Below are 26,443 nucleotides of genomic sequence, written 5' to 3'. Positions count from 1 at the left end.
TTATACTCAGAGCTAGTGGTGCTCTTTTTATCGCGGAATTTTTTCCTTCCTTTTATTAAATATTTCTATTAAATGACAGCAGCTGTGTAAAAAAATATAGTTTTCTGCTGACTTTAGATTCACAGTGTGCCCCCCTCTCTTTATTGGTGGATTGAAGATAAACAGATGGTTAAGCAATCTTTTAAAGCAGTATAAGTTATAAAACTGATAAAAAAAAAAAATCTTGGTTATATCTCTTCTGTTCTGAACATCAGCCAAAATTTTAATTTTTGCATCTTTGAAGACATTACCGAGCAGCTGAGTTAGATATTAGCTTCCATTCTACTAAACCTTTGTCTACAGAGTTTCTACTATGAAATAATTAAAAATAAAATTAAAATCTAGGAGTATTTATTTGGGAAGAGATTTAAAAAAAAAAAACGCTCTCCTTCATGTTCTGTGACTTTCCTTCTAGTATTCAGAAAAATCTGCAGTTTCATAAAGATTGAAGCATTATGTAACATGATAATGGCTGAGTCCTGTTTGTCTACAAGGAAACTGAGCTACAGTATAAACATATGAGTAGGCCTCTTTAATATTTAGTGAATTGCCTATAAACCCATTAAACATCCACTGCCCAACAAGGGCTTAAAGATGGGATGAAAACTTAGCAAATAAGAGGAATGGAGCTCTCATTTTTTTTACAGAAAGAAGTGGACGGTTGTTTTTATGAACGGCAAAAAGATTTCATCAGATCATTAAGCCAAATCTGAGAATGTGCCAAAGCAACGGCCTTAGCCTCCGAATGTTTCAGCTGCACCAGATGATCGGCTCTGTTCTGACAGGAGCTATAGAGAGCATGTTTGGGTTTTGATCAACAGTGTTTTGCTGTTGTCTGCAATGACAGAGATGTGTAGCAGGGCATTGCCCTCCAGAAGGCAGTGGGCTCTTTGAGTGGCCTTTTAAGGGCCAATCATTTTCCCCGTCTGACGAGGCGTCAGGCTCAAACATGTGGGACAGCAGGCGCAGGACCTGTTTTATGTACTGGATTCTGTTCATCCTCTGTTTAAATATGCTCACTTGAAGAAGATTCATAAGTACTTTTGGCGCTATCGCTATCCGTTCCAGTGTGAATATCCGGCATGTTGGCGAGCCAACCTTCTTGAGTGACATCAGACTTCCAGGTTCGGTATGGGCAAAAAAAAATGAACCAGCTAGAGAGCATGTTGGAGAATTTTTTTAAAAAAACGGCTTTATTTTTAAACATTAGTATCCGATTATCTTATGACCCTAGTATTGACCTTATTTAATGACAGGAGAGCACTTTCAATGCAACGCTTTCTCCCACATTTAAAGGGCTAAAAGCTTTTAGCTGAGTCCAGCTGTTAAGGGGTTAATGCTCCTCAACTCAGACGATAAACTAGTATCGTCTACATCAAACGTATAACTTGGTAAGAAAATAATTTATGATCTAAATATTGGTGATTTATTAGCAGGAATACAAACAGGTAAAGAAATGTGCATTTTAGCCCCTCCTCCTGAATCAGTTGGGTATAGAGATTGTTTTGTAAAATGATCAAAATAACCCTAGTCTGTCCTGCTTTCTCTTGCAGACCAGATCAGTTTGCAGGCTTTCAGTCGGTATCTCGCCGGTGATGAAAATGGCATCGTACCTCCAGAAAGGCTTGACCTCATCGACGACATGAACCAGCCGCTGGCTCACTACTTTATTAACTCCTCTCATAACACATACCTCACAGGTAAAAAAGCTCTCCAGCAGCATCTCAAGCTTAAAGTTTTAATTTTCCACCTGCTGCTTGTGTAACACGTGGCTGTGTGTCATCCTGTCTGTAGTGGGTCAGCTAACGGGGATGTCGTCGGTGGAGATGTACAGGCAGGTGCTGCTCACCGGCTGTCGCTGCATCGAGCTAGACTGCTGGAAGGGCCGACCGCCGGACGAGGAGCCCTACATCACCCACGGCTTCACCATGACCACTGAGATCTCCTTTAAGGTGCTAATACGTCTCTTATCAGTCTGCTGGAACATTTACACAAACTTTTTTTTAGGGATGCACGATATAATCGGCCCCCTATCAGTATCGGCCTTAAAACTGAATATCGGACATCGGCCACCCCACCGATATTTAACCCGATATTTGATCGCTTCTGAGTTTCTAAAGTCTAAAAAAAAAAAGAAATACTTCTTCTTCTTCTTCCTCAAAAACTTATTTTTTTACAGACAAACTTCTAAAGACGAGGGAAAAAATATTGATACATAAAAATATCACAATATCTTCATATGCTGATATATTGCCATTTAAAAACAGCATATCAATCTCTTTTACTAATGAAATATTGCTATATGTCATCGTTATGCTACGAAATCCCCCGAAAATTCACGAAATTTTGCCATATTTTTATATGTTGATATATTAACGCGGTATCAATCTATTTTACTAACAAAATTTCACAAGAATTTGCAAAATATCACGAGAGTTTGTAACAGAATGATGAAATTTCACGAGATTTTGAAAGTAAAATAGATCGATACCGCGTTTTTAAAAATCAATTTAATATCAGCATATGAAAATAAATTTGAGTATATTATTTTTCAAAGTGTCAGAAATGGATAACAAAACTGCTATTTTCAATGACTGCTTTTTTTTGTCCAGCTTTAACATCGGTATCGATATCGGTTATCGGCTACATGAGTTTTAAAATATCAGCATATCGGATATCGGCCAAAATCCCAATATCGTGCATCCCTAACTTTCTTTTTTGCCAATCATTGCTGGCAAATATGCTAAATGTTTCCAGCAAAACCTTATGGAATGTTAGAATAGAGAAAACAATTGTCACTGGTTGCTGTTTTGATTCCCACATTTTGTGGCTAAACAGAAACCAAATCGACTATTTTAGCCTCAAACAACTCTTATTTTATAGAAAGCATTGGTCATGCATATTTCTTTTGATTAGCACTTTCTGCTTTTCATCTTGGAGGTGGTTTAAAAGATGCTTTGTTTGCATTGTACTTAAAATGTAAAGCTTCAAGCAAAGAGACTACTGTAGTCCTAAAGGTGTCAGAAACACTCAACGTTAAAGTGTGGGTGTATTAGCTATCCAGAAGACAAGTTTAAATAAAAATATTTCTAAGTTCAAAATCACACAGGTTCAAATTGTAAACTGTTTATTTATGAAACTCCAACATAAATATTTGGATGTAAAAAAAAAAAAAAACTCTGATTGTATAAATGCAACCTATAGATATAGAAATACTACATAGAATTCCTCTGCATATCAGGGATAGTTTATCCATGATAAGAAAAATTATAAGTGTAAAGCTGTTGAAACAAGCTTGACCATGTTTTGGAAGACAAGCTACGAATGGTACCTTAAGATTTGAAGGTCTTAAGACAATAAATTGTCATATTAGGTCTGAAGACAGTCATCATCTTTAAGACAGAAAGTCATGTCTGAGAGCATCCAATGTTCTGCACTTCCATATCATAAGACATGGCTGCATATCCTCAGATTTTTGTCTTAAGTTGTTCTAAGACGTCTTAATGTGCACAAATGTCGAGACGTCGTGAATCTTCTTATGCAGACATGTTGAGATAACACTGTGATGCCTGGGTATAAGCAATAGTATGTGTTGTGTATTTAAGGTTTTCTATTATTCTTTTTGAATATACCAAGTTGTATGCTGTATTCCATTCCCTGCTCTACAGCTGGATGTTTTAGAAAACTTCTGAATGGTTTTTCATATTCTGTGAGGTGGTTAGTCAATTTTTGTAATAATATTTCTCATGTTCATTAGCATTCCTCATTTAGAATTAGCAGAATATCTACTCATTTCAGTATATAATTTTATTTCTATATTTGTTTTTCAATAGTTTTCATGATCTGCATGAAAAGAAAAGTCATTTTTTAAATCTGTTTTAAAAGTCCTCTTTCTGTCTGGTTGTGCAGGAGGTGATTGAAGCGATAGCAGAGAGCGCTTTCAAGACTTCCCCTTACCCTCTCATCCTGTCTTTTGAAAACCACGTTGACTCGTGAGTCCAGCTCACACACTGCAGGTGCCAATGTTGGTCATCACTATTGCTCTTAAACTTTTCTCTCATTCTAGAGCTAAACAGCAGGCCAAGATGGCTGAGTACTGCAGGACAATCTTTGGAGATGCCCTCCTCATTGACCCACTGGAGAAATACCCGGTAAGACTCTGCTTTTTATTCATCTTCCAGAGCATCTGATTTAATTGGATCAATAAATTTAGCAGATCTTGAAACAAAGCATCACCTGTTCTGTCATCTAAAATTAAGTTGGCAAAGGGATTTAAATAGGAGAATTTTACAACTGAAAATATTACATACATTTTCATACACTATTTTTACAAGTAGGACTTAAATCAAGTTGAATTGTTTAATAGAGCATATGGTTCTTTAATTGTACTTTACTTTTGAATATGGGCTTCAGATAGAGAAATGGACATTTTGATTATGGAACAAAAAAATAAGCGATGATACAGTGAAAAGTGATCTATTTACATTAAGGATATACGAATATTATAGAAACGCCACATTTGGTTAAGTCACATTTCTGCATGAATATATTTTCACTTTCTATAGTTAAATCTCTGAGGGAAACATCTCAATAGTTTAAACTTATGGCTGATTTGTTCCTAAAATGCATCAACTCATACAAAACAAAGGTTTTACCACAGCTGAGGTGAAAAAGGGTATGCATTAGTTGTTAAGGATCTGCTTAGGGAAATAAACCGTCACAGACATGGGGATAGGTGTGTCATTATTTTCCTAGCTAAACCAAAAATATTGCCAAAAAGATTAGGCCTGTGCTCCAAGAAAATTTATTAACTCCAGTGACATCTAGAAGAAACAGTCATGGATGTTCCAAACAAGCAAAACTGATGACTTTAGTTCAGAGAGTTACAACACTTTGGGCTTGCCTGATCTATTTAAAAGCTAAGCAGTCTATTTTTCTAATTATTAATCTAGTGTAGATACTCAGCCTTGCAGTATCCTTCTGCCCTGGCTGGGAAACATAACCACTTACCATCTTTATGGCTTTTAGCTGGTCCCAGGTCAGCCGCTTCCCTCACCGCAAGAAATGCTGGGAAAGATCCTTATCAAAAACAAGAAGAAGCATCATCATCACTCTGCAGAGGGCGGTAGCATACGCCGCAAAGAGCCTGGGGAGCAGTCGCCTCCTGGTAATGGTAGGACTGTTTTTTTTTTTCTTCCACCAACACAACCAAAGACTGCGTTCATCGACATGTATCAAGCTGTCGCAAGGATATCATTGCTAAATTAGCTGTCTGTTCAGAGTAGCCTATTGTATCCGAGTACAGTTTATGAAAAGTTGAGTGGAAGGAAGAGTGTGGGCGAAATCGGGGAACAAGCAACACGTATCAATACAATTCAAAAATACATTGTTGATCCCAAAGCGTAACAAAACAAACTACTTTTGAATTTGAGAAATAAGAAGGTTACAACCTGAGGAGCAGGGGATTATGGAACAATCTTTGCCTGCTATTTAAAAGCACTTATTTTAGTTTAAAACAGCTGAGATTAAATTAGAATCCCAGAGTCTAAAAGAAGAGTGGGAAGACAGAAAATATTATTTGCTCTTGGTCCAGAGTGATGTTTCCAGTCTGTAATGGTTTTTGGAGCCATGTCATCTGCTGCCTTAAGTGGTCAGCAGAGGACAGATCAGGGCGTTTTAGAGAACTTCACTTCTCCCTCTGCTGACACACTTAATGCCAAAGCCAAAACTTGGGTATTAATTCCATCCATCCATCCATCCATCCATCCATCCATCCATCCATCCATCCATCCATCCATCCATCCATCCATCCATCCATCCATCCATCCATCCATCCATCCATCCATCCATCCATCCATCTTCTAACACGCTTAATCCCAAGTGGGGTCGCGAGGGCTGCTGGTGCCTATCTCCAGCTGCCAATGGGCGAGAGGCCGGGTACACCCTGGACAGGTCGCCAGTCCATCGCAGGGCAACACAGAGACAAATGGCACAAAGAACCATTCATACAGACACTCACCTAAGGAGAATTTAGAGAATACAATTAACCTAACAGTCATGTTTTTGGACTGTTGGAGGAATTCGGAGTACCCAGAGAGAACCCACGCATGCTCAGTGAGAACATGCAAACTCCATGCAGAAAGACCCCGGGCCAGGAATCAAACCCAGAACCTTCTTGCTGCAAGGCAGCAGTGCTACCCACTGAGCAGCCGGGCATTAATCCAAATAATTTAAAATATTATAAGTGTAAAGCTTTTGAAACAATAAAATTTTTTTTTTTTTTTATAATCCAGTTCTCTGATTAATATAATTGGAGGTTTTAATTAGCTACAAGGCATAACCACCCATATTGGGTGAAAGAAGTCATGAAAGTATTACTTAGACTTTGAGACTTGGACAGATTTATTTTGATATTTTGTGTACACGAATGTAAACAAAAAGAAATTTTTATTTCAAACGGCTCTAGACAATTGTATTTTTTAAAGTGCAGCTTTTTTTGGTTTAGTTTCATAGTGTGCTTCAGTAATTTTAGAAAAAAAATGCTAATAAATTCTGAATTTATACATAATTGGATTAATTTCTGATGGTAAGAAAAACTGAAGCATGTTTTATGGGTAACAGGGAAGATTAAAAAAAACAAACTTGGATCTGCAGAAAAGTTTAGATTAGGATCACTTTGAAAGGTTACAGGGAGGTTTGGCTCCTTAAGGTTGTGGCAGTGGTGTTTAAGCTGACATCCGGCTGTTCTCTGTGCAGATTGTCCCCTCACAGACAGAGAGGGACAGCATCTCCTCTCCAACGGCGAGCAAAAACTGGCAGAAAGGGCCATCAAAGACGTGGGACCTCGCAAGTCCCTGGGTAGGTGCCAACAGAATCCAATAGATTCAACCAGTGGATACAAGTATCTTTTCTTCTTGATGTATTTAACTTGTTCTGGTAGGAGGTGAAGGAGAAAGTGATGATGAGGAAGATGATGAACCAGTGCAAGAGCTTAAAAAGCCCACTTCTGACGAGGTAAGAGGCACTAGAGAGGACTGCTGGGTCCTTTGAGTATCTCTGCTGGTGGATAACAGCCATCTTCTCTCCTCAGGGTACAGCCAGCAGTGAGGTGAACGCCACTGAGGAGATGTCCACTTTGGTCAACTACATCGAACCTGTGAAATTTAAGAGCTTTGAGGCAGCAGCTAGTAAGTGTGTTTACAGACAACGTGGAATAAAGATGACTTCAAACAGATTTACTATTATCATGTTGTTTTCTTCCTTTTCATTGCCAGTTTCTAATGTTATTCTCACAAACTTCCTTTTTTTTACTCCTCCTTTTCCAGAGAGGAGGAAGTACTTTGAGATGTCTTCATTTGTGGAAACCAAAGGAATGGACGCCCTGAAAAACTCCCCCATTGAGTTTGTTGAGTATCCTTAAAAGCTTGAAGGAGAGATTGTTTCTGAAAAAAAAGATCTATAGAACCTAAATCCCTTTACCATGTGGTCCCAAATGAACCCATATAGATGATCAGCTGGTTTCAGGAATTATTAGGCAAATAAATCAGATCCTAAATTATAAATAAATAATATTTCAATTATCTGATCCATGTGTTTTTAGTTTTTGTTAAAAGGCAGACTAAGTTTGGAGCAAAGATCAGTCTGAACACCATCAGGAACTGCTTCCAGCATGTGATGCATAGAACCTACAGATGTTGCTCCTCCCTGCATCTGTACAGCATGGTGATCCTTCACAGCACTTTCCCAGATACAATAAGAACCAGCTGAGCAGGATCTACCCCAAAGGAACGAGGGTGGACAGCTCCAACTATATGCCTCAGGTCTTCTGGAACGTCGGTTGCCAGATGGTGGCGCTGAACTTTCAGACTCTTGGTGAGAAATTGGTTTGTGTGGCTCTTTAACACATCTTTATAACCTCAGCAGCAGCCGCACAAAAAAAATCAGTAAAATCGCTGTATTAATTATTTGTTTTGTCATCCTAGAGAAGCCAGTTTCTGTTTTATACTAAAATGAGAATTACATGAAAGAAAAAATCTCCATAAATAGGCAACTGCTTCAGCACTTACCAAACCTGTCAACTGACGGCAGTAAAAACACTTTGAAAACATGTTGAAGAGGAAACAAGGTTGTAGGTTTGGAGGACATTCTGCTGGGACTTAGACTTTAGTCAGATATGACTAACATTGTGGTGTTCGTCAGCAAACACCCCAATACAAGGATTAATTGGTGAATCTGGGATGATGTGGACCTGAAGGTCATGTGGACAAGGCTGCAGTGGGACATCAAATCAAAAAAGCCTCTCAATATCCTATATATTCACTTCATCTAAAGTAGAGCGCTGTTTCAAACATGCTGCCCTCATTTTTGTGTCATATAAAAGCAGCTTTGCTTATTTTAAGGTTCCTAAAAAAGTGAAAACCAACTAAGGAATCATTTAAAAACCCTATGCAGTGTTTATAGTTTTGGTATTTGGAGATCTATGGCTTTTTTTGTTCTTTTAGCTCTGTAAGGAGTCATGTAAAAGATTCCTCTTTTTTTTATTATCCTAAAATGTCTGTTTTTAAAAAATATATACTTCTTAAAGCCTTTCCCCTACCGAATTAATGTACTATGCATAAATTTTTTATTTTTCTAAAGTATTTTTTAGTGTGATGTTGTACTGCTGCTATTAAAGAGGAATTTATCACCATTTATTTGTCTATACTACACCAAAAATATGTAGGGAGTTGTTTACAGGAATATTCTCCCTCTTCTTCTTTTTTGTTCTCATGCAGACCTTCCTATGCAGTTGAACATGGGTGTATTTGAGTATAATGGCCACAGCGGCTATCTGCTGAAGCCAGAGTTCATGAGGAGGACGGACAAACAGTTTGATCCCTTTACGGAAGGTATAGTGGATGGGATCGTTGCCAATAAAATCACCGTTAAGGTACAAACCAAGGTGTCATTTTTTTTTTTATTGGCTGATTGAAAAAGCCCGTGCTGTAACTGTGGCGCTTCACATCCACCAGGTGCTCTCAGGTCAGTTTCTGACAGAGAAAAAGGTGGGTGTATACGTGGAGGTGGACATGTTTGGACTTCCAGCCGATACAAAGAGGAAGTTCAGAACAAAGACCTCCAATGGGAACTCCCTGGACCCTGTGTGGGAAGATGAAAGCACCACTTTCCATAAGGTTGCTCACAGAGCACCACTTTTTTTTCTTTGATAAATCTTTTACTCCCATTTAATCTGTCACACATTTCAAATTTATGTGTTGGTTTCTAAATGTTCCAGGTGGTGCTTCCTTCACTGGCCTCGCTGAGGATAGCTGTTTTTGAGGAAAATGGCAAGTTTATTGGACACCGGATTCTCCCTGTGTCTGCCATCAGACCCGGTAAGCTAACTGCCATTAATATATGTGAAATAGGGCTGAAACATCAAATATTAAAATAATCGTCAACTAATTTAGGGTAGCACTGTTGCCTTGCAGCAAGAAGGTTCTGGGTTCGATTCCCGGTCCTGGGTCTTTCTGCATGGAGTTTGCATGTTCTCCCTGAGCATGCATGCGTTCTCTCCGGGTACTCCGGCTTCCTCCCACAGTCCAAAAACTTGATTGTTAGGTTAATTGGCTTCTCTAAATTCTCCTTAGGTGTGAGTGTGTGTGTGAATGGTTGTTTGTCCTGTTTGTCTCTATGTTGCCCTGTGATGGACTGGCGACCATCGACAGCTGGAGATGGGCACCAGCACCCATCGCGACTCCACTTGGGATTAGGCATGTAAAGAAAAAAAAGGATTCATCGTTAACTGGAGTATGGAGACTCTTAAACATGAATTTAGCTGACAGGAAACCCAATTTGAGCAAAAATTATACCAAAACCAAAAATATATATAAATATTTTGCATTTAAGATAAAAAAAAAAAAAACAAAAAAAAAACCTTTTTCTCTGTCAATATGCTTTATCCAGATCTCACAGGTGGAAAAGTTTTAGTTTCCCCTGGTTTAATTCCGTAAAAAAATCTTCTCTAACTAACCTTTTGCTATCCGAATGATCGATTAATTGAAAAGATAATTGACAGATTAATTGATTATTCATTTTCTCTTCCTGTCATTAATTAATATTGATTTTGTTATTGTTTTTCATTTGTTTTCTATGTCTTCTTTTCAGGTTACCACTACATTAGCCTAAAGAATGAGCTTAATCAGCCACTTTTCCTGCCCTCTCTGCTGGTTGAGATTGAAGCCAAGGACTTTATCCCTGATGAACACCAAGGTACATGTGCCAAATTGATATCACTGCCAGAAGAACCTGTCCTTTAAATAAACAATCATCTAACAGAAGTAATACATGTTCATTTTTAGGTCAAGAAAAACTATTTTCTGTATTTCTAAGACTGTGCACATCTATTAAATGATGGTGATACTGCTATATTTAATCAAGGAAAATAAGACAAGTAGAGAAAGTAGAAAACAAGTAATAGTAAAGATAATGGAATGATGAAGTTTAATAGGCAGTGTGTCATTAAAGGAGGGCTGCTATTTGACAAGAAAAACTTCAGGTTTTATTACTTTCTGTTTTATAAAGTTTACCGGAAACACCACTGTGCATCAAACCTTCCTTTAAAAATAAATCCTGCACTGGATTCTTCCCTGTATTTGGCAGACTGCAATTTAAGTCACCTTAAATAGGTGTCAAACTCCTTATAAATTGTATATACTGCATTGAGTTAGAAATAAAATAGTACATATTAGTTTTCCCATTATAGACTGCAATAACGTATTTGTAAGACACTTGCAGTCTACGTTAAGGTGACCAGATTTCTGAAATCAAATCTGGGGACATTTCTTGCTTGTGGATAAAAATCAATACATCTTATCGAGAAATTAGGAAACGGGGACAGTAATGGTTTCATATATTTTTACATATTTATTAATATTTAAACAACAAAAATCAAGTGTAAAAGCCAGGAATGTGCCTTTCCAAATGTTTAGTATATCCTAAGATTAATAACATGAATAGTGTTATTAGTAGAAAACTAGAACTGTGTCTCTGGGTTGGGGCAAAGTGGTGGGGGTGGGAGCGGACGGGTCAAGGGTCATTAGCCGGGCTTTCCAATTTTGTCGGGCCCAAAGAGCTCTGCCGCCTCCTAAGGGGAGAGTGACATGAGGAAAAGAAATTTAGAAAAGTAAATACAAACATTTATTCTATGCCTGTGGCTGTCTGTTGAGACAGAGTTCCCCCACCTCTTCAAAAAAGTGCAACAAATACTTATTCTGTTTACATCTACTGTACATACCTATAAGAAATATTTTTTTTCTTCATTAACATAAAAAAAACAAGTAGTAGTCAAGCCTGCAGGTAAAGGTTCATATATGTTTCTTACTGTCACCTAGCCACATCAATTCAATTCAGTTTATTTATATAGCGCCAAATTCACAACACATGTCATCTCAAGGCACTTTACAGTTCAACCAGATCATCCAGTCAGATTGATTCAAAGTTTTCTATCTAAGGAAACCAGTTGATTGCATCGTCTCATTGACTCTTCAGCAATCCCTCACACTAAGCATGCTTGTTGCGACAGTGGAGAGGAAAAACTCCCTTTTAACAGGAATAAACCTCCAGCAGAACCAGGCTCAGCGTGAGCGGCCATCTGCCGAGGCCGACTGGGGTTCAAGGAGACAGAAGCAGAGATACAAAAAGCAGCTGTAAAAGGCGGCCCCGTCCAGGAAACACACAGCCAGGCAGACGAGCTCCAAGGCAGCTCCCATGCCAGAGGATGAAGAGAGCACATCCACCCAGTCACGGTCAGAGAAACAGGACCACACTGGAAAACAGGCCGATCTCCAACATCTATAAACAAGGGTGTTGATGAAAGCAGCACAGCTGATGTTTCTTTCCAGGATGACGTCACAGCCAAACAGGAACAGACGAGGCAAAGCTACTCTGAGGAAAAGCAGAGAGAGCAGAACGTTAGAGATTGAACTAACAGATACTGCAGAGTGGGAGAATAGAGATAAAATGAAGCAGAATGATGAAAAAGGGGTCCCTATGTCCTCCAGCAGTCTAAGCCTATAGCAGCAGAACTATAGAGATAGCTCAGGATAACCTGAGCCACTCTAACTAGAAGCTTTATCAAAAAGGAAAGTTTTAAGCCTAGCCTTAAAAGTAGACAGGGTGTCTGCCTCAGGGACTAAAACTGGTAGTTGGTTCCACATCAGGGGCCTGTGTGTCTCAAAGTAGCAGGTTCATTTTTCCTACTAACCTGAGTATACAGCCACTCTGTGTTCCACAGCATACTTTGCACACTACATCACTCAATATGTTAGTATATCACTCAAATCATGTCAACGCTTTATCACTTGAACTTTATTAATACATATTATACATTTTAAATGTTTGAAACAGAAATATTAACTGAACAGGGTCTGAGGCAGTGGCCCTGGTAATTTGGGTAAAATAATATAAGAGAAGACATAGCAAGTAAAAAGCAAAATAACCTTTTTAAATGTCTTAAACAAGTTTAACAATTGAACAGCAGAATAGGCTTAACATCAACACAATGTATATAATCCAAGAATAGTCCATATTTATAAACAGCAATAGCATATACATATATAATTTCCTTCTTTTCACAGCTTCTGTATTGTGCATTAAGGCTTCCTCTTATGTTTCCTGCTCTCTGCTTTACTCCTCAAAGTAAATTTTTCTCCCTTTATCGTCAACCGTTTTTTCTATCAGAGTTCCTAGTTTCCTCCTCTCTCATTCAATCTCCTTTCTGTCTTTCTATCTTCTTCCTCACTCCTCCAGCATCAATCTTACATTATTCTAAAACAGAGACATTATATAATCAAAATCACCTCCAAAAAAATTAGGATGTGCAACATGAAAACTTATTATTATTAATATCTCATCTAAATACTAAAAATGCTAATTACCACAATATTAGGAGCTACAAGCAAAAACCACATAATAAATGAACATTAAACAGGTGGTTATCTCTTCCTCCATCATTCTCAGATCATGTAGATCTTGTCTTATTCAGTTCTCCTGTTATTGACATATATATCCAAACTGAGCAGTAAAAAAGCACACCAAAAACTGGAAGTCTATGCTCATAAATCACAACCATAAATCATCAAAACAAATTGAAATAACTCTACTTATAATACCTATCTGAAATATTAACTAAAGGTCACCTATCCATTCTAAATCATCCTTATACAAACCCTTGTTGATCCCTGGAGAACCAGCGTACCAGATTAGCGCCTTACAAGGAGTTTTCAATCATTTTGCTACATTTTAACCCAGCGTCTTTTACTCATGCTCAACTCGTGGTCTTGTCTTACTTTTTATTATTGTTTTAACCTGGACACAAACCAAACATGTATCATAAGATCAGCCCGATCAGAATAAAATTAATTGATTAACACACTTACCATCACTCAGCGTAGCTCCCCATCAGTTGCCACAGGTTGTAAAAAACGAACTTCCACTTCTTCTTCTGTTTTAAAAGTGATGCGCTCTTCTTCTTTTTTGTGTTTTAATGGCAGCTGACATCCAAAAGGATCATTACCGCCCTTCTAGTGGTGCGCTCTGTTCCTTATCTTTATGTTATCAGTAGCGCAACCAGCTACCTTAATACCTATTTTTGCGCGCAACAGCTCTACCGTAATAACAGTCTACACGCAACATTTTTCGCCTCGGTAAAATCGGGGACATTTCCGGGGACAGCTTTAGCCGGGGACAGGTGGTCCAAAACGGGGACAGTCCCCGGAAATCGGGGACGTCTGGTCACCCTAGTCTACGTAAAGCGTAACTATCTATATACCCCAAACTTATTTCTTTTGGGTTTAAAAACAACAATCTTCCAAATTTAAATACTTTGGAAAATAATTTTCTATATTTATATAAAAAAGGAAATGGGTAAAATAACTTCAACCTATTTAGACTTGTTGTATATAGATGCATCAACATTTATCATATAAACTTCCCATGTTTGAAGTCCAATCATATAAAAAATACAATTTGGACTGAAGCATCTACTGTGTCTTAAAGGTGCCAAATGGTTTCAAAACTTGTGCTAAATGGTAGCACTCAATTTGGATTAAATTGCATCAATATGACATCCTTATCAGATTGTATCTGTTTCAGAAGGATGAAGTTCTAAGGACGCTAAATTGGCCCATAGCAAAAAGCATAAAAAAAAAAAAACTAACATAATTTGGTGCAATTCAATGCTTAATACAGCTGGAGGAAATGTAGCACTGAGCTCAGATTACAAAATTACCTTTTTTTTCCTGTGTTTTGGTAATTGTTTAATTTAGCTAGCTAATTAGCTATAATTTAGCTAACCAGTACTTTTAAACAAACTGTATTGTTCTGTCTGCATATTATTTAACTAGTGCCCTTAATTATTTTGCAGTAAATGCTTTGATTATCAGTCGGAAATATATTTACAAATTTTCTAACAAAAAATAGCTCCTGCTACTTATTAGTAGTTTAGAGCCAGCGGTTTGTTAGCCTAGCTTAACAGTTAGCGCCCCCCTCATATGTATATTAACGTCCTTATTTTCCAAACATCTGTATTTTATATTGCATAATTTATTATTTAACATGTTGTTTTTTGTCTTCTTGAACAACTAATAAAGGTACACTGTGATGAAGCTAAGCAAACACTGAATTTCCAATGTTTCTTTGGTGTGTCTTTATTCAGATTATGCTGATGCCCTGACCAACCCCATAAAGCACATCAGTAAGTTTGCCAAGAGAGAGACACAGCTTGCTGTTTTCATGGATGAAAATAGTGAGGTGAGAGACGTGCATGTTTTATTTTGTAAAAGAGTTGGCCTGCACTTCCCCTGTTTGTTGTGTTCTTATCAGTCTCTGCTTTTTGTCTTTGTTAATTAATGAAATGTTTACTGTTGAACAGCAACCCAAAAATGGAGACTTCAGCAAAGAGACGGAGGTCATTCCAACAGATTCACTCCCTTCTCCTCTGCTGCCGCCTCCCTTAAGTCTCCTTGACGAATCTCCTGACATCCCCAGGTTACCTGCACCTGGTAGGGATATTTAGAAATTTCACTTACCTGTTTCAAACACTTTTTTTTTTTAATCCTCACTCAAAAATTTATTTTATAGATGTGCATATAAGTTTACATACCCCAGCGGACGTTGTGATTCAATATAAAAAAAAAACAAAAAACTGTTTATTGTTTTGAATCATAATCAGAACAGAAACTACTCTCACCTTAAATTAAAAACCCTATACACATTAAGCAAATATTTTTTACCATTTTCTACTGCAAAGCCATCAGGATATTTCAATGCTGCATTGGAAGCCAGTTTAAATGCACTACTTTGGACCTGAGAACTGCAGCAAAGCGCTGTAATGTGTGCATTTTATCATGTTGCAACCACAACATTAAAGATTTAAAGTGCAGTTCTGATTTTAATGACTAATGCCCCTTTTTCACTGACTACACTTGACCCAGGTCTCCTTCAGTACCGTTATTTTTTTGGTTCCAGCTCATGGGTAGGGAACGATCAGAGATGAGAAGGGTCAAAAAAAGCCAGGTCTATAGCAAGCTGATTTAACATAAATTCGGTTGTACCGCCTTTACATTGAAGATATGTCAAATTGTTTCATGACTAGACGTTTTAGCGATTTAAGATATCTCTAATTATATTTTGACTAGTCAAAATACCTATTCGAGATATCCCTTATTACATTCTGACTAGTCGAAATGACTTCAGTTTTACCATTAACTTGTAAGGAGACGTCACTTTAAGATATCTAGAATGAATTACTGACTATTTGAAATACACATTTCAGATATCTACGATTAAATTACAACTAGTCATAAAGTAATTTCAAGATATCTCAATTTTAGTTTTGACTACTCAGAATTCTAATTAAAGATATCTCAAATGCCACCATAATTCATGATATCTTAAACGTATTTAACCCTGTAATGCCAAATGTATCATATTTGATACATACGGTTTCTGAAATGTTTTGCGTCTGACACTTTTTGCATAATTTAATGGTAAAAACTTTGCTCAAAATCCTATTGTACACAATCAGATATACCTGATAACAGAGGGCAGAATACTACACAAAAGATAATCTTGACTTATCGCATAGTAATAAATTATTAATATCAAAAAGGTATTTCTGTTTTTTCTTTTTACATATTTTGTTAAAAGGCCAAATAAGGACTTCAAACCAAAAAAAGTAATTTTCTGTTTTGTTTTATTCTTGGATCGGGCATTAAAGGATTAAGGATAGGAGATATGCAGTTTTGACTAGTGAAAACTAAATTATAGATATCTTAAAAGCAAATAATGACTAACAAAACACATTTAAAGATATCTTGAATCGTAATTTCGACTATTCGACATTCCTTTTAAGATTTCTCTAAATGAATTAAAGATATCTTGAATTATTCAGCTTTTCCATTAGAGATTCTGATTGTCAAAATGTGTAATGATCTTTTTAATGGGTTTCCAGGAGCATCATTCCAAAAAAATTCCTTACTGTCAGTTTTATCCACGGGAGGAAAAGTTAAATCAGCGTGTGACGCTTTAAATGACAAATCCGGTGTCGTAATTTCAGATATCTTGAAAGGAATTTTGACTAGTCAAAATTTTATTTAAGATATCTTGAATTACTATTCTTCCTAATCAGAATTTTAATACAGATGTCGTAAATTACCATTCCGGATTTTCAAAATGTGGTTTTGTCTAGTCAAAATGTATTTTAAGATATCTGGAACGTAATTATGGATGGTCAGAGGAAACCAAATTTATGTTAAAAAGTCTTGCCATACGGAATCAGCTTAAGGTTGACCATGAGACTGTAGTGTGACTCAAACCCTGAGTGTTAAGCCATCCTGTTAGCACTTTAACATTTGTTTTAATGTGATTAATGGGGAAAACTTCAAGTGATATGATAGAATATATGGTGTAATATATGGTGTAAGATAATCATTTGTAAAGATTTTTTCAGATCTTACTATACAAATCATAACATATTTTATTCTGCATCTGCAAAAAATCTTTCTGATGAATTTGCATTCAAGTCAACTTAATCACAAGTTTTTACATGCCTCATTTCTCCATTGTCACCCACACATAAACTGTGAGTGTTTCGTGTGTTTTTTTTCCTTTCTCCCATGTCTCTGTGCCTCCATGTGTAGTACAAACTCCTAAGGAGGATCTGGTTGCCACTGTTCTCACAGGTAAGACTGTCACAACACATTCATTTCAAGCCTGAAATGAATAAAGTCATCCTGTTTGTCTCATTCAGTAAAGCTGCAACTGCTAAAATGTCCTTTGGGGGAAACATAAGCTGGATTTAATGTGAAGTTTCTTGTAGAGATCCAGTTTCTATCAGTGGAGGACCTGAAAGCACACAAGAGTTACACTAAACTGACAAAGAAACAGACTAAAGAACTTAATGAGCTGCGGAAGAAAAACAAGAAAAAGGTGAAAACAGAATAGAAAAAGCTTGAATTGGATTTGAGAATTTTAATTTGTTCTCTTGTGCTTTAAATGTTTTTTTTTTGTTTTTGCTTTTTTTTTAGATGGTGTCTGAAAGTCAGAAGAAGTCCACCATCATTGAGAAAAACTTTAAACGTAGCATAAAGAAAAGGTAAGTAAAAAGTGATGTATGAAGTAAGCCAGTGGTCTGCAACCTGTGGCTCTATAGACATAGCCTCGTGAGACCATCCTGATCTCGCAAGCTTTCAAGATTTCACTCGCTAATCAGTCTGGAGACTCTCCGTTGAAGAAAATTTGGAGCCGTTCACCAAACGAACGTCCAATCAGCGTTGGCTTTGAGGCGGGTTGAGGTGTGACGCAACGAGAAGCGTGACAGTTCAGTCTAAAGAACATGGTGGCTTCAGCCGATGAAACTAGCGTTAGCGTGGCTATCGAGCAAGTTTTATCGCAATTACAGTATTTCTTCACTGAAGGAAGAGCAAAACACTGCTCTGGAGGCTTTTCTCAGAGGAAAAGGATGTTTTTGCTCTTCTCCCGACTGGTTTCGGCAAGAGTAGCCTGGCTGTTAGTACGTCATATGCTTCGTTGATCTGATTGGTTTATTTGGCCCGTCTATCACCAACATAGGCCAATCAGCTAACCAGTATTTTCGCCCTTTCCCAAAATTACTTCAACCGAAGGTTTCCAGATGGATATGCGGAGCAAATCCATCTGGCGGAGTCAGGTTACTATACACACTCAACTTTATCTCTCTTTATTACTTTGCCTTGAATATGACGAGGAGCCAGCTAATCCTTGGAAAAATGCACATACCGTATTTTCCGGACTATAGGTCGCAGTTTTTTTCATAGTTTTGCCACAGCTGCGACTTATACTCTGCAGCGACTTACGTGGGAAATTATTAACACATAATTTTATAATTTCACATGTTATTTTCACACTAAAGACAGTTTAGCTCGTTACAGAAGCTACAAAACTGACCTTACTTTGAGCAGTTTGAGTTTCTGGAGCATCACATTTGTGGGGTCAATTAAACGCTCAAAATGGCCAGAAAAAGAGAACTTTCATCTGAAACTCGACAGTCTATTCTTGTTCTTAGAAATGAAGGCTATTCCATGCGAGAAATTGCTAAGAAATTGAAGATTTCCTACAACGATGTGTACTACTCCCTTCAGAGGACAGCACAAACAGGCTACTGCGGGTACTATTTAATGAAGATGGCAGTTGGGGACCTGTGAGGCATCTGTTTCTCAAACTAGAGACTCTATTGTACTTATCTTCTTGCTTAGTTGTGCAACGCGGCCTCCCACTTATTTTTCTACTCTGGTTAGATCCTGTTTGCGCTTTCCCTTCAAAAATAAGGACATCTCAATGTGACCCCTAACGTTTGAACGGTAGTCTATCTCTGTTTTCCTTCTTCGTAATCCAGTTTACGGCTGGTGCGACTTGTAGTCCAGAGCGACTATTAATCCATACAATACGGTACTAACAAACGTTGGTTCACATTTTCCCATTTCACTAATTCCCCAAATAAATAGACTCTAAATACTGTTTTTTTTTTTTGTTTTTACTGATTTTTTTTTAATCCTCATTTACCCACTTGAAATATATATCTATTCCATTTGTGCAAGTTTTTTCCTTCATTTCAAAACCTAAAATTTAAAATGATGTAATGGTAATATAAAAGCAGGAAAAATCTTTGGTAGACATTTATAAAATATAAGTTATCCTTTTCTCTCTTAAAAACGTGTTTTAATGTCTGCGGCCAAATGAGTTTTATTAGATTGATGGATTGTATTGGATTGGAAGGTTGCCGACCCCTAGCTTAAACCAAGCGTTTTGATGAGAAGATAGGATAAAATGTGTCAGCCACAGAGCAAGAAATTTTACTTTTAAGGGTAGTATGGCTAAACTAGTGTGTTTATTCCAGTGATTCTGAGAACGGGGACCTGGAGAAGCAGATGGCCCAGCTCCAGGAGCAGCAAATGCATGAGCTCCTAACGCTGCGACAAGATTTTTACGCTCAGGAAAAACTGATGCGACAGCATCACCTGACAGAGGTAATAACGCCTCACCACAGAACTCAATACAGCAACATGACTTAGAGCGTTAACAACACTTCCTGTTTGTATGTAACAAGACCGTTGTTCTGTAAGCACAGAGCTTTGCTAACCTCCAGCAAGCTCTCACTCAACCATTTTAGATGCATGTGTAGATCTTATGACCTCAGAGGCATCAAGAAAGTCTGGCCTAAAATTTGCCGAGTGTCATCATCCTGTTACTAAGACACCTGCTCTGTCTTTTCAGGCTTTCCAGAAGCTAAAGCAGATGGCGGCTGAAAGCCACAGCTCTCAGCTGAAGAAACAAAAAGAAACCTGTGAAAAGTAAGAGCAACCTTATTCCCACACACACAAAAACAAGGCAATAGTTTAATAGAATTTATTTTCCCCATGTTTTTTTAAGTTCAGCTACACTTTTTTAATCTTTTTTTTGTATTTTACATATCAAGTTAAACTATGTCTATGCCTGCAGGGAGAAGAAGGAGCTTCAGAAGATGCTGGAAAGGAAGCGAATAAACAGCATTGTTGAAGCAAAGTCGAAAGAGAATGTGTACAAAATATTTAAATTTCATTTAATCTTGTGTTTCTGAGATAAACATGAAGAGGTTACCTTTTTGTTCAGACTTTCTCCTTCTGATTATTTGTTTTCTTTAGGGACCAAAATGAGATCAACAGGAAACACATTAACGAGTCTGTCGAGGCTATCCGAAGGGTACGTACTCCACCCCACACGTGCACACACATCACTGAGGCTCCTAGCATGTTTCAACTGACCTCATTTATTTCTCTGGAGCAGCTTTTACCGATGTTGCTATGATTAAGTTTCTTTTGTGATTTTTTTTTTCTTGCGTTTCATTATCTGTTTTTTATCTTAAATCTCTTCTCCACTTTCTGCTCACCAGCTGGAGAAGGCGCAGAGTATGAGGCAAGACAAGTTAGGGCTGAGGCATCAGGAGTTGCTGCAACAGCTGGAAGCTCTGCTTCCTCAGGTGAGCACTGACAAATTAGTGTGAAAAAAGAAGCACTTTTCCTAATACTTTACTCTTTTTAACTTAAATGTATTTAATTAATAATCAAACTAAAGCAGGCTTTCTCAACCTTGTCTTTTGGTCAAGCTGTCACACACTTGCCTTAAATGAATGGGACATTAAAAGGCATCTGGAGTGACCTGTCCATTCAGACACGTCAAAGAGTAGATCTTCAAAAGATCAGTGTTCAGACTGTCATTAAAAGAACAGATACAGGTCGCATTATGGGCAAAAAAAAAAATCAGATTTGGCTCACGTCAGACTGCCATGTGATGTAGCCTAAGATATGTATATAATACTTGAAGAGTAGGGTTGATTAAAAACTGATCTAAAGACCATAAAACTTGAGGATGAGCTTTAATTCCAGGTTTCTTTCGCAATATTTAAATGTCTGGAATATGATTTCATCTTTCCTGGTATGTAAACATGAGAATTTGTAGAGTTACTGTCCTAAAGCTTTTGGTTGCGGCTCTGTGTTGAGACATCCTGGATGTCACCATAACTAAAAACATGTCATTGCAATTTAAATGCCAGCATTTTGATTCATATGAGCGCTGGAAAACATCATTTCCCCCATTTCTGTATTCCAAGAATCATATATAAAGTTATAAGCTGCATTAAACAGGCAGCGCACACCTTAAAAATATCTCATTTGTCTTTATGTAATCTGTCAGTGCTTTACTGCAGAGGATTTGTTTGCTTCATGTCAGCGCTGGTTGCTGTACAATTTATCATTTTCCAACTCTGACAGAGGAAAACAGCCACTGCTAATTATGATCTGGAACATAATAATAATTTAATCTGTAGATAACAGAAATTGTTGCCTACAGAAAGATTATGTGAAAAATAAAATTTGGGTTTAGAAATGCACTTTATTAGCACTAAAAATGTGTCTTAATGGCTCTATAAGAGCTTTCTTTCATATCCATTGCGTAAACTGCACTGTTTTCTGATCAGTAAGCTCTGAGTTAATGCATAGTTTCATGATTCTCTTGAAATCTGTGGATTAAATAAAAAAAGAAACTGAGAAATTAGCCCCTTTATCACATTAGCTGACTGGCACCTCCCATACTAATAAGCCTTTGTTTGTCTTTTTGCTCATGAACAGCTTCAGTCACAGCTGGATCGAGAACTCAAGGACGAGTACCGTCGCCTGCCAGAAGAGATCAGCCAGCTCATCCCCCCAGACCTTCAAAACAAAAGCTCCCGCAACGATTCTGTATTCACCGCGCTGTCCAATCACAGCAGCCCCGGCTCTGGCCCGCCCTCCAACTGCTCCACACCCAGTTTCCAGTCGACTCCTTTTCGGAGAAGCCTGAACAAGAGCAGGGACAATAGTAACACCTCACTGGCCGACTCTACGTCATCCTCCATCACACCTGGCCGGTCGGGGGCAGATATTTCTTTCAACTAGACTTTTGGATTTTACAGAGCTAGAAAAGAAAAGAAAAAAAACATAGGGGTCTGTAGTGATCATATGTGGGGTACAAATGATTATCTGCTAATTTTATCCTTTTTTTAAAATCACTGTTTTGTCCTTGTCTACAGAGCTGTAATTTTTTATTTTTACTGTTATTGTCAATTTTGCTAAGGAAATATTCATTAGAATCATAATCAATCTTTTGTTTTAAACGTTTAAAAAAAAAAGACATTAGTTTAAATGTCTTTCAATTATTTTTCCCCTGCATCTTTTTTTTTTGACGTTTGCCGCCAGTCAGCTTTGCTGTTTAATGGCGACCCAGGGAATCTCAAACTTTGTGTCTCAAACAGCTTTAAACTTTTTTTTTTTTTTCCTAATATGTATATTTTGAAAAGCTTTAATCTCTTGAGTGAAGCGGCAGCTTTTGAACAGCTTTTGACATCTGACACGTTACGGCTCGGGTATGATCATGATTGTTATATATATCTTTTAGGCCCTTATCTGTAAAAATATGTAGTTTTAACAAGATATAATTAAGGGATTTTTTTCTAAGAAGAAAATGTTTTTAATTTAAAAATTGGAGCTGTAATGTCAAATGCCAACCACTAGATGGCGATGGGGACCTTGCCATTTATTTTAATTGCAGTTTTGTCAGGCTGCTCTTCTAGTATCTCACTGCACTCAAAGACTGCTTTCACCATAATCAGCAGCAGGATTAATTAGAAACTAGTTCTGGTCTTTCATCTATAGTCAGTTTAAAAATGCCTTATATTTTTAAACTAGGTTCAAAACATAACTTACAATATTTTTGTTTTTAAAATCTTTTTCCTCTCGTTCAATCCTGTAGGTGTTATAGAAGAGAGGCACGCTCTTTCTCAAACTAAGAGCACACCTGTATGATGGTGTACCCTTCATTAAATCTCGCCTTTAAGAATATGCTTATTGGGATTCTTATTTCATCTAAACAGAGATGGGATTTTGTTTCAATGCTTTTTTGTTTTTTATTTGTGCCATTGTAGCCTGGAGGAGGACATTAGCTAAGTTAGCAGGACTACTGTGGAATATGGTCCTCTGGTGACTAAAAGCTGCACTAGAACATCTTTATTAACTTAGGTTCTGTTTTACTTCTATGGTTGTTGATATTTGAGATGGATTTAACTTTCTTTAAGCCTCCACTTCCATTACCTGGATGTTTTAATTTTGTCTTAAGTGGACAGAAAAATATTTTTGTGTAGATTTGATTTCTCTTTGACATCCCTCAAATTAACGCAGCGTCGGAAACGGGTTGTGCACAAAGTTTATGGTACATTGAGATTTTTTTTTTTCTACCAAAGCATCTAGTTTTTCTGTATTTAATTTTTATTCTCTTGTTTTCTGTGTGTTTCCTGTTTGTCCACTCTGACTGGTGAACCGATGGTACTATGTATAGATAATGTATGTATATTTGTAGCTGTACATGAGTTTTACTACTGATTACTAACGCTGGTGAGTGATTGAGGTTAAATGGTCGAGGGAAAAAAACAAACAAAAAAAAAGGCCTAATTTTATTGTTTTGTTTCCTTATTTCTGTCCAGAGAAAATGGTTTTTAGATATATATAGGGAATGCTCTTTGCCTTTTTTCTTGTGAGCACTGGCTGCCTTTATTTCTTATCTCCCCCCGATTACATATTCGATTTTTTTTCTTTGTTTTCTTCCAATAATGGAAGAAAGCTTTAATTTGAACTGCTGAAAAATTTGACATCTATCAAATTTACACGACAGGTTCACACTATCAACTGAGACCATGATAAATCCTTTCCAACCGCTTAGTATCCTGTCTAATTTAACAGGAAAATCAAACACATCTTTTATTCAAAGGTTGTATAAAAAATGGAGGCAATGACCTTTGTGCAAAAGTATGCAGACTTAAATCAATACTTTTCTTTGATTATAACAATTAGTCTTCTTTAGGAGGAGGCAGATTTCACCTTTCTCTTATGCACAACCTTCTTCACATGGATTTTCTATATTTTCTAGACTCTAGCTGGAGAATTCTAAAAGTTTTTTAATCCGCTTCTTGATATTGATTTTCAGTTGGACTTTGAACTGTTCAGTATAATTTAGATTAATCATATGTAACTCCATATCAGGTTAATTCACTATTAGGTCATATGCAGATGCCTGGACATTTTATTTGGAAAAATCTTTTTTTTCCAAATTCTACTCTTTCTACTCAGATTCATGTGGAATATAAACCGATTCTTGATAGAAATCATTGCAGCTCCTCGAACAGAGTTGTTTGATTTTTAGTTAAAATTTGCAGGATAAACTTCAAAATAAAGGGTGGAAACATTTAGGAGTGAGTTATTGCTGTCTCGTTGATTTAAATCCAAAACATTCCTTTTAACATAGACTAACATGTTTTAAACCCATTTCTTATGTGCAGTTTGCTTTTTTTTCCCCTGTCACAGCAGCTTTAACCTGCAGGGGTCAGTATTTACTTAGAAAGAAACCTTGAGTTTTATAGCTTAACAGATGTTGATTGTAATGTGCTTTGCACCAACATAAAGTGCTCTACTCTGGACTTGGATATTTGACTTTTAACAGCTGAAGACTTTACCAAAAAATCTCAACGCATTCCTCAAAAGGCCAAACAGAAAGGGCATGTAATTTAGAATAGGCATCATTCTATAATCCAATCTGGAAATTATCAGGTACCTGCTCATTTGTTGTGCATTTTTGCCCATATGTCCATTTGTGAAACATCCTTATATACAATATTGTTATAGCCACCCTGTAGTTACTGTTTGTGCAGCCTCTTGAACACATTTGAAAGAATTCAGATTATTTTCCTCTGTTTGCACTTTGGATTTTGATTCATTTGGTACTTTTTCTTTTTTTGAAGAAGCATGCAAAGAAAAATCATGCATGTTATTTTTTTTTAACCATTTATCACTGAACTTCATTTATCCAAAGAAGTACATGTTTTTGTAAATGACTTCTTGCTGGAGTTCTTTTTTTATGTGGTAAAGAACTGCAGTGTGAGCAGTTATGGATTGTATTGTACAGGTTACTAAGCTCAGATACTTTACAACTCTTATTATGATTATAACGTATACCAAGTATGCCTCCATAAAGGGAAGAAAATAAAACCTGCCAAGAGAAATGCATTTGTTAATAACTATTGACCACAAATTTGACCGAGAAAATTGCACTCTGATACTAGATAGCATGCCAACAATAATGTCTTGGTGATTCATCATCTGTAAAGATCACCAGGTTACTACATTCTGGGACTTAAAGAGAAGATGCAAGTCTTTTATCAACCATTGCATGTGGCTGAATGTAATTTTTCGTTATTGTTCGGTTGACAAAGAGTTGTCAAGGACCAGGCTGTAAAACTGTTCCCAGTAGTTAACCTTGTGCATGGAGTTGTTATAAATTTCATCATCTAGGCTTTATATTTAGACTTCTGTATTGATTTTTAGTGTCATTAAAACAAGATCAGAGCTTTGACAACAAACCACTTTTGTCTAATGGAAATATCATTCCAACTGTTAAATCTAGAGACACATTTCTGCAGAATTCACATGATCTCAGAGTGTTTACTGTTGGTGGTGGTGATTTGGTGATCTTTCTGTGGTTTACTTTGTGGCTTGGAAATATTTGATTCTAGAAGTAAAAAAATTGTGTTTCTGTAATTGGATTTATTTCACTACTACTACTTTTTATCTGCTTAATATAAATAACAAAAAACAAGTAATGAAAACAGACATGCAGCTACACCGTTCTAATTAGGGGGGCCACATGCCGAAGGCATGGCCCACCTACTACTATTGCACATATTTATTCCGCGTATTATTTTTATAGCTTATAGTTCTCCTCGCCACCGAAACTTCGGCACGTAACTAGTCCCGCACGGTTTGGCGGATCGGGCCCAAAGTTGGCACACGCGTCGGGACCAATGGTGCGATGCGTGCTTGTATAAAACTTTCTCATTAGTCTGACGGTTTGCGAATTATTAGCGAAAACGTCGCAAATAAAATCCCATAGGAAATGAATGGGGAGAGGTAAAAAAAAGCATAAAAAACAGCGGTTCACTGTGTCGCCATACCTTCACCTAGAAAAACTGTTTAAAGCTCAGTTTGTAGATAAATCCTTCGTCTGTTTAAAACTGAAGACGGCATGTTGATAACTGCTACGGTTTTTGTATAATCGGACCTCAAGCGCCACAAAGTTTTAGCAAAATCCACCCTTCTAGAGTGGAGCAACTGAAAAGCTAGAGTGTGAGGCAGCCGTTTTTTTAAGACCCAAAAACATTTTAAACTTACCCTCACGGCCACATTTTTATAGCTAGAGTCACCATTTTTGGTCAGTTTGTAGACTGAAACCTCTGGACCCACACAATGTCTTCGGAATTACGGTAGGATTA

The 26,443-nt window shown here is 37.2% G+C and overlaps 1 protein-coding gene across 1 annotated transcript in view; it reads left to right on the top strand.

Annotated features, from left to right (window-relative positions):
* plcb3 (phospholipase C, beta 3 (phosphatidylinositol-specific)) overlaps positions 1 to 25,537 on the top strand; it is an 89,469-nt gene extending 63,932 nt beyond the window's left edge. The window contains exons 10-34 of the mRNA XM_038274766.1: positions 1,593 to 1,739; positions 1,834 to 1,991; positions 3,949 to 4,031; positions 4,106 to 4,190; positions 5,068 to 5,212; positions 6,796 to 6,897; positions 6,980 to 7,053; positions 7,130 to 7,226; positions 7,365 to 7,449; positions 7,787 to 7,911; positions 8,814 to 8,968; positions 9,051 to 9,212; positions 9,314 to 9,413; positions 10,186 to 10,290; positions 14,735 to 14,829; positions 14,951 to 15,080; positions 17,220 to 17,261; positions 17,399 to 17,508; positions 17,607 to 17,674; positions 19,454 to 19,583; positions 19,831 to 19,907; positions 20,056 to 20,133; positions 20,238 to 20,295; positions 20,486 to 20,572; positions 21,720 to 25,537. Coding sequence (XP_038130694.1) covers positions 1,593 to 1,739; positions 1,834 to 1,991; positions 3,949 to 4,031; positions 4,106 to 4,190; positions 5,068 to 5,212; positions 6,796 to 6,897; positions 6,980 to 7,053; positions 7,130 to 7,226; positions 7,365 to 7,449; positions 7,787 to 7,911; positions 8,814 to 8,968; positions 9,051 to 9,212; positions 9,314 to 9,413; positions 10,186 to 10,290; positions 14,735 to 14,829; positions 14,951 to 15,080; positions 17,220 to 17,261; positions 17,399 to 17,508; positions 17,607 to 17,674; positions 19,454 to 19,583; positions 19,831 to 19,907; positions 20,056 to 20,133; positions 20,238 to 20,295; positions 20,486 to 20,572; positions 21,720 to 22,025 — 2,804 coding nt within the window. The 3' untranslated portion in view covers positions 22,026 to 25,537. The remainder of the gene's footprint in view (positions 1 to 1,592; positions 1,740 to 1,833; positions 1,992 to 3,948; positions 4,032 to 4,105; positions 4,191 to 5,067; positions 5,213 to 6,795; positions 6,898 to 6,979; positions 7,054 to 7,129; positions 7,227 to 7,364; positions 7,450 to 7,786; positions 7,912 to 8,813; positions 8,969 to 9,050; positions 9,213 to 9,313; positions 9,414 to 10,185; positions 10,291 to 14,734; positions 14,830 to 14,950; positions 15,081 to 17,219; positions 17,262 to 17,398; positions 17,509 to 17,606; positions 17,675 to 19,453; positions 19,584 to 19,830; positions 19,908 to 20,055; positions 20,134 to 20,237; positions 20,296 to 20,485; positions 20,573 to 21,719) is intronic.
* Positions 25,538 to 26,443: the final 906 nt, after the last annotated feature.

The sequence above is a fragment of the Cyprinodon tularosa genome, unplaced genomic scaffold (genome assembly GCF_016077235.1).
Source record: "Cyprinodon tularosa strain WSP-4 unplaced genomic scaffold, ASM1607723v1 ctg93, whole genome shotgun sequence".
Classification (NCBI taxonomy): Eukaryota; Metazoa; Chordata; class Actinopteri; order Cyprinodontiformes; family Cyprinodontidae; genus Cyprinodon; species Cyprinodon tularosa.
This window is presented reverse-complemented; position numbering and strand designations above follow the sequence as displayed.